Source organism: Protopterus annectens, chromosome 8.part0, assembly GCF_019279795.1.
Source record: "Protopterus annectens isolate FY-2018-M chromosome 8.part0, PAN1.0, whole genome shotgun sequence".
Taxonomy (NCBI): Eukaryota; Metazoa; Chordata; order Ceratodontiformes; family Protopteridae; genus Protopterus; species Protopterus annectens.
Window position 1 is genome coordinate 1,365,652,561 of NC_056741.1, and position 14,793 is coordinate 1,365,667,353.

Sequence of the window (14,793 nt, forward strand, 5' to 3'; positions counted from 1 at the left end):
AAACAGAAGTAGCTCTGTTTTGCGATGTTTTGATTGGCCCATATACCCGTATTCAGGCCAATCAAAATCGCTAAACACGGAGCTTTGTTTAATGCGGAACTTCCACATTAAGCACAAGAAGCTCCGTGTTTAGCGATTTTTGATTGGCCCATATGCCGGTATACAGGCCAATCAAAAAACAAAGCGGAGGCTGCCCGGGATTTACACCGACAGGGTGGGACTCTGGATCAGGCTGCTGATCTTGGGACAGTCCTGCCCAAATAGGGACATCTGGCAACCTGACCCTGATACACAGCACTTCTGTTACAGTTATTTCAAAATTGAAATGTGAAAGAATAGACTTACTCACTAGTCTTTCACACCCACCTTCACTACTCCATTCCACTACTTGGGCTAGAATCCCCATTCAATAAAATTAGGCTAGGAGTTCTGTTGCATGATGTCCCTTCTGAGAAAATATAACAGTCTGGAGTCAATGTCCGGCAGACAGGTCAACTCACTGTGCAGATATAGCTGTAATGCTGTGCCTGTAGTCCATGGTGCTGGAAGATACCAGCCAATCCCCTAGATGTAGTAGCATACATTCTCCTCAGTTTTTCGCTTCAGCTCTTTCCTTTGAGGAGTTTGACTTTGGGAAATGCAGTAACTGAAGGATGCCTTTAAGGAAGGTTAAGCCACTTTGTAAACCTGCATCTGTAAATGTACTTCTCTTTAGAAAAGTCTTTGGTTACAACAGTCTACTGGATATAATCATAAGTAAACAGATCTCAGATGAAAGTTTTATTTTAGATATTCTCCTCAACTAATTTTCTTCCCATGAATTTTCAAGATAAAGACTTGCCAGAAAGCAAACATCTGAGCAGTGTGCATTTGTTTGTTTGTCACAGCAAGAGAGCAACAGGTGAGAAAGAAATAGACAAAGCAATCAGTTTTTTCCAGGACTCCTGCTCTTACTGTGCCATTTAAATACCATATGCAAATGCACATACCCATTTGTCTTTAATACAAGGAAATTATATACCTCAGGTGGAAATTGTACAAATAAATCATTTGCAAGTCCTACAACAAAAGGTGGAGAGAGATTATGTTTAGTTAGCAAGTTTTGTTCACCCATTTATAGTTGCATAAACCCAGGATGCTAGTTCACATGTTCACCCATTTATAATTGCATCAACCCAGAATGCTAGTTTCTTTTAATAGCGCGTTTTACAGAGGGGGAAATCTTCAGACTATACCTGGCAGGCTAGCCTGCTGGTGCAGAGGCAAGAACTGCGCAGTTGCTCACCTGAATGAAAAGGGACTTTTATCTTGTACATGTTATACAGTAGTGTTAGAAGTGATATGACCTTTAAGAATTTCATAATTGCACTTCACTGTATGAAGCTTATTTTGCTGTAGATATGACAATTTTCTTTAACAGAAATATTCTTTAGACAAGTAGTCTTACATAAAGGCAGTTTTGGTATAAGGCTTTGAAGCATTCAGAAGCCCTTTTGCTGGCAGTGGAACTCAAGACTCCCAAGTTTCATTTCTAAAAATACTTGAAATGCAACTTTTGTAGGTTGCACTACAGAAGCCAATTGGCATTTGTAGCAAGATGCTCGTTTCTAAGCTTTCACAACTATTCAAGCATAAAAAGCCTGAACAATGTATAAAAATTCCTAGAAGAGTACAATATCTGTAACACTGGAGAGGCCAATAGGTGCAAGTATGGGAGTATGTATCCCTTCACAGATAGCCACAGTGCTATGACAGCAACATGCAGTGGCATGTGTCCAAGAGTTATACCCCCCGTTCAAGAACACTGGTTCTACCAAAATTCAACGAAATGCATTTTACCAAAGGTTGTTCATCTACTACAGTGCTCATGGAAATTTATGTAGTTTTAAATACACATGTGGTCTTGGAGACATCTGGTCTTTGTTTTTTCCTCTCTTAGGAGATAAAACTGGAGGCAAAATATAGTTGGGGAGTCGCTTAACACCTCATTGCAGGATGATGATGAAAATTAAGGTGTAGTTACTTTTAGTCGAATCCAAACTAGATTTTTTTTTTTACATTACCAGTTCAGTGACAACATTAGCACATGTATAGCTACAAAAAGAGCTGGGGATACAAAACCTCATAGTGGGTTGGGTACATATGAAATGTTTCATAGATTAAACATTAGCAGTGGACAGTAGAGTGTTGATTATCCAAAATAATTGGGACCAAGGGTAGTTCGGTTAATCAAACATGCATTGAACGGGATAAAAAACTTCTAAAAAAAATCTTGTTTTTTCTGCACTCTGGGAATACACAGCAAGTCACAGACAAGCAGGCTACAAGTTAAAAAAACATGCACAAGCTAATACGCATTACATATCCAGACTATTTTCCTACCCTAAAACTTTGGAAGATGGGGTTCGGATAATTGACATTTCAGATATAATACAGAGATTTCCATTACTACTGCGCCCTACTAGTACCAATATCTCAAATGGGACCGTACAAAAAGGATTCCAATTCCCCCCAAAAGAAAATAACTACAGCATTTTTTAAGAGCAACCACACACCTAATTACATGCGCTCCTGCAACAGGACTTTTACATAAAACTACCTAAACTCCTTAAAAAATGCAGCAAAAAGTGTGAAACAAGTTAAAAGGTACTCCAGAGGTAGAAGATTTGTCAAAAGCTACAAAAATGCTGTTCCCACGCCCTGATTTATCCTGTTATAATAGTCTGCAAGTGAAAGAACAGCCTCATTATCTTAACTAAAAATCGGTCACCATTCCTCAGCCTCCAGCTAACAACCCTTCCTCATCCTCCTCCACTTCAGTCCTTAAACTCCTCTGTAAATTAAAACAATTAACAAAATTTTGGCTAACATCTCTAGCTAGTGACAGTCCTCCACCCAAACCACCTCCACCTAGCAGCAGAGGGCATTGTCTGCTCAATACAAGTACTATCAATATAGCAATCATACAGGTTCCAAATATTATGGAAATTCATTCATAATACTTTTGCAGAAGGGAGACACCTCAGAACTTGTTGGCTATAAAATCTACTACATCATAACCCCCCCCCCCCCCCAAGAAAAAAAAAAAGAAGTGCTCAAAAGGAGGTATACACAACTCTTGGAGCACAAAGCAAAAACAGCTTCCTAAAAACTCTATTTTTTGAGGGAAATAGGAATGAGAGAAAAAACACACCACTTACAAAACATGGAAAAAATCTGATCCTTTTCCTAAATTTGTCACAAGCCTCAGACAAGCTCCCATCCCATCTTTATATCTTTGCTCTCAAATCAAAGTCTCCCAATGGTTTTATTAATATCTTCTCTATCACACAGTCCATCTCCGTTGATGGACCCCAAAGCTTCATGTTAAACACATTCTGTCTACTCATTAATGAAAGTCTCATTGTCAGACATGCATCCAGTGGTGCTAATTCAAATGTGCAGATCTTTCTCAAGTTAGTCACACGGCTGAACTCAAATCCAAACTTCAACAGTCTTTCACCAATATAGAAAGTTGACAACTCTGACCTACTCCTAAGTGCAGGTAAATCAAAAGTCATGCTTTTTGTTAACACAGCCACCAAATATTTTAGTAACTGTGACCTTTTACCTCTCTCCAGTCCTGGCAAACACTCTTGATATTGCAAAAATAGCAAATTAGGAGTGACTATAGACCAGAAACTTGGATTTCAGCATATTTAAAACAGGATTCAAGCACAAAAAAATGATGAGCCAGACCCTATTTTACTGAACAGGCCCAGCTTTGAACAGCCCACATCTCAGTCTTCACAAATATACATATAACCCAAAATTCAGCCTTGCAATACTACAGAAAATTACATCAAATTCTGCAAACAAAATCCTGCATTACACACTGATCTTGGCTGGCTAACCAGCTGTCTCAGTCTCTGCTCGAAATAGCCAGTACAATCATCTATACTGGCTAACAAAATGTCCATCAAACCAGAACTTGCTGCAGTGATATTCTGAACACAGAACCAAGATCTCACTTTTAACATCCCACATTACATGAAGGCCCCCCCCTCCCCAATTAGAGGTTTCTCATCCACCACTTTTTGATTTAAAATGCCGATTTTAAATCTATTCAAATCTGCACTAAAGTCTTAACTGCCACACAGTGAACCTTTCCCTGCTTTCAAGACATATAGTTGAGGGTAGCAGATAGAATTCAGGTCATGCACTTTTATTATACCCCACAAAAAAATTCACAGCATGTGTACCTACCCCCTCAACTACCACTTTCCAAGCACATATAGTGTGTAGCATTGATATATACAATTGTCCCTTCCTCTTAAATGCCATTCAGGAGCATGAAAACTACCATTTTTAAAGTTCTTTGCAAGGAGTCTGCATTCCCCTTGTACGCCATTTGTGGACACTGGGCATAGCTTAGAAGTATGGGGGTGGGGGGGGAAGAGCGACAAATCAAGGTTGCTGTAGCTCCGAAAAAAAGGACAAAAAAAAAATCCACGTTTTTGCCCTCATGAGAAATCAGTTTTGGTCTTCTCTATTATGATGGACACCCCTTCTTATGGTGGGGTAAGCAACTGTGCTTCTTTGTACACAATGCACCAATGGGATTAAGCCCTGTGGATATTTTTTATCAATCCTTGGACAGTGGTATAAAATTAGTTACAATAAAGCTCTGACTCCATGCCAAAAATGTGACTCGGTGGTCAACACTACAGTACTATTGCCAACATTTCAAAACACTAGTTTTAGCTAGGGATCCCTGTATGCCAGATATGAGCCTCCCACAGCTGCTGCAGCTTGAAATACAGGAAATTCAAGAACCACAATCTTAGTCAGTGTATGATGCACAGCGATTACACTTCAGAAATGTGCCAGTGATAAACATTATAATTTGCATCCCATAGCTCCCTTTTTGGCACGGGCACAGGAGAAATTCCTAATTCAAAACAAGCAAGAGTTTAATTAATGAAAACATGTGTGGCTGGATGTTGCTACTAGGATATTATGCATGTCATTGAATCTTCAGTATTTAGCTACAGAAAGCCATTAAACGGAAAAAAAAAAAAAAACTTATGGATGAGGTAAAGGGATGGAATTATCCTTTTGTATTGTAGCGTCATTCTGGTCATGGGACACTCACTATGAACAGCGCTCATTTCAGATGAGCATTTTTTTTTTTTTAAGCCAAAAAACACAGCAGTGTTAATCTACAGCAAGAAGCTGTCATTTATTTTCTACTCCTGCTACAACAAGCGAAAAGTTCTGTGCAAGTACTTTTTGCATTTGAATTATCCATTTATCAGTTACTCTGTCTAATCCATAGGCAGCTTATAGTATCAAGGAAAAACCTTAGTTCTTATATTTTAACCAGTTGTATACAAACTTCACTACTCTGGTCAATACTGAATTCATGCATTTGCATAAGCACTCCCGAAACACTAACTTAACCAGATAGTCTGTCTTAGGAAGGAGGCATTTAAACAGTTCACTTTCAATCATGAACTATGTCACTTCTCATGGTTGCTGGTATTAACATATACATCCTTTGCATTTTCTCAGAGCCTTGCTGTTAAGGCTTCTCTCTTCTGCAGATAAGACTTGTCTTAAGTGTCCTGTCTCCTAGCACCAACTCACTTTTGAAATCAAGTAAAGGTGAAGCAGCATACAAGGCATTATTTCTTGAATGGTCTTGGAGGAGCAACACCCAGGCTAATGTAGAAATGCAGAGATCAGGATATTATTACTTTCCAATGCCAGGATTTTAAATATTGCTCTTATAAACAGCAGGATTTCTGAAGGATGCGAACTCCAAAACATATATGCCATTATTTAGGGACATCAATCCTCAATGACTTACCAGAAACCACAAATTTTAGAAGGAGCAGACCAAAAGAGTAAAAAGTCTGGACAGTTGAGAGGTGTCCCATGCCATAGGCAGGTGAGCTACTATGCAGAAGTACTTTCCACCCAACTGTAAAGAATCAAAATGGGATTATATGCAATGTGCATCACACACACAAATAAGTCAGCAGTGGGTGTTCCTATTAAAACATATTAAAGGCCCAAAAATTATGACATTAGATAAAGGTTTGGGGAGAATTCAGCTTCTAAGTCAGAAATTAGCAGAAATGTAGCAAAAATAAATGCACATACAAATGTCACTCAAGTGTCAGAAAACTACACTTAGAGTCTTTGAATGTCAAAAGAGTATTCCTTTCTTTTATTTCCTGTAGTAAATGTTTCACTGCACTGGGACTGCCTAGGTCACATGTTGACCTCTTTGTACAAATCACAGAAGAGGGAGAACTAGAGGAGAACGTGGAAAGCTATGCATGACCTTGATGTAGGTATCAAAGACTGGAAAGTGGGAGAGCGCGCCTCCAACATTAAGAGCTGCAGGTGGAAGGCCTCCCTGCAAGAGAGCTGCGATCGGTGTGCGAATTTGGGAGCATCAATATTGACCTTCTGAGGATTTAAGATGTTTTAGGTTAGATTGAGTGTGTGGACTAAATTATGCATTTACAATTATAAAAAACTCCAACTGGCTGTTACCAACAGGAGGTGTATGAGGGTGGTGGTGAAGAGTTGTCAACCCACATCCCAAACAGCAAATTTTTCCCACTGAATTAATCCCCCGTGTAAGTCGCATACTGTGTGCGTCCTGATAGGGGTGCTGATCGTAATGCATTAATGTATTGCTGCTATGTAGCAGCAGCCAAAGACCAGTGGAAGGCTTCTATAGAGGATATGTTAGTAGGCTGTGTAATAACCAAACCCAACAGGAAAACAGTTGTAAGGCAGCTAGCTATTAAGTACTTGTTGGTGAAAAAAAAAAAAAAAAGTCACACTCCATTGAAATGTGCAGGCAGATTTAAATGAAAATTATGAATTTTAGACATACTAAACATTTCAGAGTCTAAAAGGTGGCAGAAACTTCTCATTCTGGATCAGATTTCTTCATGCATTAAATTAAAAACCAAGAAAGCAAGTTCACCAAGTAACACAAAACCAAAAGCCTGAAAACTGCTAGGTGCACACCTTGTCTCCAAATCACCAGAACATAAAAGCCACAGTGCAGCACAAGAACCAAATGTACGGTATGGGAATCAAATATTTTAGTAAAATAAAAACAAAGTTAAGCACTTTCCTCCATAGTGTTTGTACTTCATCAGAACTAATTAAATTGGTACCCTGCTCAATCACATGACCCAACTAAATAGGAAACAATATTAGATGCCTATTTTACATAGCTTAAAACAAACTGTTTTATTAATGATAAAAAGTTTACTAGCAATTTTTATTCAATGCTGTAAATCGTAAAAAGATTAACATTTTTATGTAGGTAAAATTGCAATAAAAATTAAAAACTATCAGACTGGTAGTTTGTTAAAACAGAATGGGACTAGTGACACCTCTTTAAAGGCATAAAGCTTAGCAGATCGAAGTTTAAGAACACTGTTAAGACAAATAGCATCATTCGGACCTGGCAGAGTATTGGCATGGAGTCAGATTTGCCATATCACCTCCTTCTACTTTAACCTTAAATTCCCAGAAGACTAAGGCAGGACAGGAAGAAAAACACCCAGAAAACCTGATAAGGACAGTACCTGTATCTTGGTGATGCTGCATATATCAAAGAAAGGCAATAAATGAAGGTTTCTCCAGTGATTTTTTATTTCACTCAGGTCACAAGCAATTGATGAATGGTACAGAGACCTGTGCAGACAGAGGAGCAAAGATATTCCTTCTGCATTTACACGAGTGCATGGATCGTGCTATCCCAAACAGAACCAAGACACTATCCTCCAAAAAAGGAAGCCAATTTGGTTGGTCCCCTGCCATAAACAAACTGTACAACAGAAGGAAGAAACTGTTACAAAAGAGTGTGTAAAATCCCATGAGTGGAGGAGCTCCCTGGTCAGCCTCAGTAAGAAGCGGAGATCCCTTATAAGATCCTCCAAAGCTAGCTACAAAAACAAAATTGCCACTAATTCCAAGGACAACCACAAAGCATTCTATAGATATGTCAAGAATCCTGATGGCAACACCCAGATCTGCTCCGAGTTATAGAACAAAGGCACGAAAAATTACAGAACCAACTGATATTGCCAACATCCTGGCAGATCGGTTCAGTGCCTAAAATGGGCCATATCTATACAGGAAGAATGCAGAGTCCCTGTAATCACAACTACACAGGTAAAATCTGCACTCTCTAAAGCCAAAAAACACAGCATCCAAGGGACCAGACAACATCCCAGGCTGCGTTTTACACAAACTTCAGAACTAACTGGCTCCCCACTCAAGCACCATGTTCAATAATAACCTCACATCAGGCTTTGTACCCACTGAATGGAGCACAACAGTTATCCCACTCCACAAAGGGGGAGCCACCACTGATCCTGGGAACTATCGACATATTAGCCTGACTAGGCTCGTTTGCAAGGACATGGAATGTATCATCATGGAACTCAAAGACATTGGTAACCTCCAAACTCTGGATCCCACCCAGTTCGGGTTTGTGAAAGACAGATCATGCCTCCTGAATTTGATCGACTTCTTTGAGGCAGTCACCAAAGCCATAGATGAGGGGTAAGGTGGTTCACACAGCCTATCTTGGCCTCGCCAAGGCTTTCGACACCATCCCCCATTCTGGAATTATAGCTAAACTCACTAAACTAGGAATAAATCCCTAAGTCACAAGATGGGTTGCCAACTGGCTCACTGACAGAACCCACACTGTAAAAGTTGCAGACTCCAAATCTGACCTCAAAGCAGTGACAAGTGGAGTATCACAGGGTTCTGTCCTGGGACCTCTCCTGTTTGGTATCTACTTCTCTGAAGTACAGGCCAACACAGAAGGCCTCTGGCTAACAAAGTTCACAGGCCTCTGGCTAACTAAGTTCAAAGACGACTGCTAACTAGGAGCCATAGTGAAGTCCCCAAATGATGTGGACATCCTACAGAAGGGCCTCACTGAGACAGATGCCTGGTGTCAGAGCCATGGCCCCAAGCTCAATGCCAAAAAGTGCAGTGTCATCCCCTTTGGTAAAAACTCTGTACCCATGAACTACCACATAGGCAGCAATCTACTTAACACTGAATGCGTGATAAGAGACCTTGGGACCCAGGTGGACAGTAGTCAGGAAGTCCTATGTGGCACACCTCATCATAAAAGGGTTCTCATCCAGGAAAAAAAAAAGTCATTGTTCCCCTCTACTTGACACTCATTATATAGAGTATATCGCCCCTTTTGAAATGTACCTCAAGACATCTGCAGCAGCTGGAAAGGCCACAGAAGTACCTCACAAAGAGGATTACTGGCCTCAAACAAATGCCCTACACTGATCGCCTCAAAACAGCTTTACTCTGTAGCATATCACCTACTCCGAGGTGATCTCTGCCTAACATATAAAGCTATGTCAAACCCAGAACTGTTGGACATGCTACACCTAAAGAAATCCCAATCCCTCAGAGCTACACACTCTAGGGACCTAAACCTTGTCACCACAATAAACAGGACATGCTGGAGGGATAGATTCCTGTCCCAAAGACTTCCCATACTCTGGAACAGGCTACCCATCTATGTCAAGCAAAGTTCTTCATTAGCACTCAAGAAAAATCTTGAGGGGTTGATGGGAAATAGGAAATACACCCTGGGGATCACTTCTGTGTCTCTGCTCGACAGTGGCACAGGAAAATAACTTTCTTGGGTGGCGTAAGCCAGGGAACCTTGTTGGCTAGGCTTACGTAGGCCCTTGGGCAGATAGCCTAGTACCTACCTATGGAAGCAAAAACACCACAGGAATGATAGTACTTCCAAAATCACCATAGGGATCTTTAAATCTGAGTCAGGAAGGAAGAACATATACTGTTCTGTGGCACTAGTTACACCAATGCTTTACTTAGTAGTAAACAGAGAGGATACTTCCTGGTTTAGAAAAGATGTTAACTACACAAGTAAATACATGGTCTGTAAGGGATGGGGAAAATGTGCAGGACAAAGTTACAAAAAATAAGCCAGATCCATTTGGAGGAAACTCTGACAAGAAATTCTGGAAAGGAACTAAGTTTCTCACACCTTTGAAAAAGGTAAACTCTGACAGCATTCAAAGAAAGGGCTGAACGAGTGAATGGGGGGGGGTCAGTATTTACTGTATACATCATACAGTATAAACAGAGTAAAACTGAGGGATGAGCTAGCCAAGTGGGTGACATTCTGAGCAGGCATGGTCAAGACCTGAGTAGACCACAGAATAGGCTTTTGAATTTTGTCAAAGTAGCCTAGGTGGCTGGCTGCAAGAATGTATAACCTCTCACCGAAGAGTGGCTCAGGGAAAACTAGATTACTGCCCAGCTACAGAGAAGGAAGCAAATTACAGGTGAAGAAGCCTGACCTCAGAAAGGAGGGAGCCTAGTTGTAGTTGTGCATAGCAGAGAAGCTTAAGCTAGCAGACACCGTGTTAATTGCCATACCTTGATTTTAACTAGACCTTAGCTGCAGTGCTTTGTTAAACTATGACAAAAAGATTTGTAAGAGAGAACCATGATACACAGGAAGCACATACTGCAGAGAAGAGACCAGCCTCATGTAGAGCCAAAGGAAAACTGACAGAGACAGCAAGGTTCAGACTCATGGGGTGCCGCATCATTTCCACTAACCATCCAAATTTATAATCGGACATCACTTATCAATTCAGTGCACTAACTATATTAAAAGAAAGTACAATGTTTCCTGTGTGAGGCGAGAGAAGCCTTTAAATACTTTAACATTCTTACTGCTTGGATATAGGCATAGCAAGTTAAGGTTCATTGCCAAGGAGCAGAAGATTATGCACCTCAGCAAAATAACTTCAAAGGCACATTTCCTTTGTTAGGAATCAGGGTGATAGACCAAGTCATAGGAGGAAAAGGCTTTGGAAATCAGTTCAGCCAAGGTGCTCAGCCTGTATGTATGCTATAGTTAGATTTAACTGGGTATTCAGGTACAGAACTCTGGGGCTACTTGACATACTTTATAGTAATACTGTTTTTGTATCAGATGTTTATTAAGCAAACAATTCTTTTGGAGTTTATTTCTCAAGGAAAGTAATTTGATGAAGGGAGGCTCAGAATACTTATGGAGATGCTAAGTGGGTGATGGAGAAGACAGAATTCTGAAGTTGTGCATTAATATCTGCATGTCTGAACTGGTCTCACCTTCATAACACTAAAGGGTGTACACTCTATATTCTCCAATGCCAGTTCCCTCTACAGCAAAAACTATTTTTAGCATCAAGTCCATTGTGCACTCCTACCCTTTAGCCACATAAAGGTTGGTATTGGAAGGAAGCCAAGTCCACCTTCCCCTCACAAAATGAGGAGGTAGGATGGCAGGAACAACGTGTTAATTTTCTTCAAGCATGAAGGCTAGATCTTCTAGCATCATTGTAGGTTTTTGTTACGAGATAAAGTCAGTTCCACAAAGCAGAGGTTGGCTGAAAATTGCATCTGCAATGGACAAAACTACTTATCCAACTAAATACAACTTGGTTACATCCAATAACATCAATAGTGTTGACTGCATAAGGAAAATGTATGCGCGTCTGCATCTACAACCACTGTAATACCTTTTCCATAATTACAGACCAGGAATAGTCTCAAAAATCCTATCAAAGGTAGGTCACACAAGCCATTTCATTACTAATAAATATCCTTTGAAGAGCCCCACTAGTAGTTAGAGATTGTCTTCATTTTCATTTCAGGGTTTCTAGAAGTATGCTAGAAAAGCACATTTTACTACCGCAGTCAAAAAAAAAAAAAAAAAACACAGTAGAAGAGCTTGTGTATACTATTGTATCTAAATCATCACCCTGTTTTATCATCTAAAATCCACTAACATAACACAGACAGATGAACAACAAGTAAGGACATTCCTAAAATGACTGGCAATGGCCAAAATATACATCCCAAGCAAGTCTGAATATTTTAACACAGACACATTGTTTAATGTGATGAAAGTTTGTAAAATATAAGACAGTGTTAGCATGAGTACCTTAAAAACAGAACACACATTCTAAACAGATTTTCAAAAATTGGTTACCTTTAACTATCCATTCAGTCTCCCAGGAAATAACAGAATGCAAGTACACAGCAAGTTACAAGGAAGACGTCAATCAGTTATCAGAACAGCAGTCACAGATTCAGTGCAATAAAAGTAATCTATATGGCTGCAATCTTCAGCAACAGGTATCCACTCAAGTAACAAACCTGTTTTACCATCATTTCTCAAACGTATTTGATAAGCAATAGCAGCTATTCTGCCAGTTTCAAATTAAATACTACAACAGAACATTTAACATTACTGTTATGCACCTGGACACCAGAATGCAGTTGGCTCGGTTCCTGGTTGAGTATGTTTACACAATATAAAATTCATAACACTCCCAACTATGTCACCAATGCAAATATGGTTTTAAAAAAAAAGTTCCTGGTTATTGAGTATGCTGACACGATATAAAATTCATAACACTCCCAACTATGTCACCAATGCAAATATTGGTTAAAAAATAAAAATAAAATGCTATACATATTCAAAATATATATTCAAAATTATGCATGTTCAGAATGCAGCATACAGTCCAATGTACAAATGATGTGCTGCTGATTACTTCCATTTATTGCCTCTCCATTTTTACCGTAATACACTGTTGGAGGGTTATTCCTTTAAAAAATGTCCCCTCCCCCTAAGTTTTTCTATTGACAGTTTAAACACTCGGAGACTTAAACCAGTTCTTTAAAGACAAATAACACACAAACCATAACCTGTACAAAAGCAGGGATTCCAGAGAGATAATACAACACAAGCAACAACATCCCCCCCCAATATCATCTAGTGACATAGCATACAATTCCCCACATGGGAAAGTGAAGCCATAGGACAACAGATACTTCTTTACCAAGAGATTACTCTAGATTGTTAACAAATTAAAAAACAGTGTATTTTAAAAGAAACAAAAACATTGGTGAAAGCGTCTGAAAGACTCACGTGCAAGACAATATTTATAGGCATAAGGCCTTTACATTATTAACTGCAGCTCTTTAACTCTTTTTCTACTTCCTTATTTTACTCCTCAGAATAGTATTCTGATTTAATTAGGCCTAATAGCATTTATACCATTAGTCAGTACATACTTGCCCCTCCCCCGACACACCAAGAAACAAGACCTAGTGTTGCAGTAGCAAGCAAAATCATTTGTCATTCCTTGCAAGCAAAATCATTTGTCATCCCTTGCCTTAAAGAGCTACACACACGGAGACTGGGGCATAGAAAATATATTATTTTCAAAATGAAAATTGTATATTTCTGGCAAGCACTTTTTATTTATGATGCTAAATACATGCATATATATATATATATATATATATATATATATATATATATATATATAAATATTTATATTTATACATATATATATATATATATATATATATATGGATGTATGCACGTCTCTATAGTATATGTGATTTACGTACATGTGTGTGTGTGTGTATGTTTATATGGATGTACCTCAAAACATCTAAGTACACAAATGTTGAATGGCTAAACATCAATCCCGAAAGATCGGAAGCCAAAATAATAAAAAAACAAAACACGTACTCCCTGTTAATTATATACACCAAATCCAAGGTCCTTCTAGAGTGGGGAAAAGGTAAATTCCCAGATCCCCACTGTTCACTACCTCACAAGGACTTAACGCCAGCAGAAGTGATCAAACGAGTTTCTATTGCTTTTTGCTGGTGTAAAAAAAGAGTTTGACATTAAGAACTTTCAATTATATGTATGATTTCTGTTTGCATATATATATATATATATATATATATATATATATATATATATATATATATATATGTAAATAAATATACAAACACGCACACACACACACGCACTCACATGTATTTTTATGTATACACACACACACACACACACACACACACACACACACACACACACACACACACACACACACACACACACCTCTGTACTACTGGGATACATCAAAATACAGTATGTTGCTATAATTTTATTTATTTATTTATTTTTTGCGGCGGAGGGCGCTGCACCTTTCTCTCCTACTGAATTGTGGACTTTGCTCTCACAGGCCCTGATTTCTAAAGGATACAGAGCCAAACAATGTACTTCCAAATATCTCACACAGTATCATTCTAACAACTCACGCGAGTGACATTAACAGATTTACACAAACAAAGTGTTTTTGCAAAGGGCAAGGCTACCTCCTTACTGGCAACCCACATGTGGGGAGTTGCATCCCCTCTCAGTCTCACATACCTAGATATACATACATGTGGGGGCTGTGTCCCTCTCATTCTTGCATATCTAGATACGCGCATACGTGGGGGTTGTCTCCCTCTCTTTCTCTCTCTCTCTCTCACATATCTAGATATATCCACATGTTGGGGTTGTGTCTCTCTCACTCTCAGATATATAGATATACCCACATGTGGAGGTTGTGTCCCTCTCACTCTCATATATCTAAATATACCCACATGTGGGGGTTGTGTCCCTCTCACTCTCACATATCTAGATATACCCAGATGTGGGGGGTTGTGTCCCTCTCACTCTCACATATCTAGATATATCCACATGTGGGGGTTGTATGCCTCTCACTCTCACATATCTAGATATACCCGAATGTGGGGTCTCTGTCCCTCTCACTCTCGCATATCTAGATATACCCACATGTGGGGGTTGTGTCCCTCTCACTCTCACATATCTAGATATACCCGAATGTGGGGTCTCTG

The 14,793-nt window shown here is 39.3% G+C and overlaps 1 protein-coding gene across 1 annotated transcript in view; it reads right to left on the reverse strand.

The window, feature by feature from the left end:
* The window catches only part of LOC122808489 (transmembrane protease serine 4-like), a 412,097-nt gene extending 398,996 nt beyond the window's left edge, over positions 1-13,101 (reverse strand). Inside the window, exon 1 of the mRNA XM_044079445.1 lies at positions 13,019-13,101. Within this exon, the coding sequence (XP_043935380.1) occupies positions 13,019-13,042 (24 nt within the window). The 5' untranslated portion in view covers positions 13,043-13,101. The remainder of the gene's footprint in view (positions 1-13,018) is intronic.
* Positions 13,102-14,793: the final 1,692 nt, after the last annotated feature.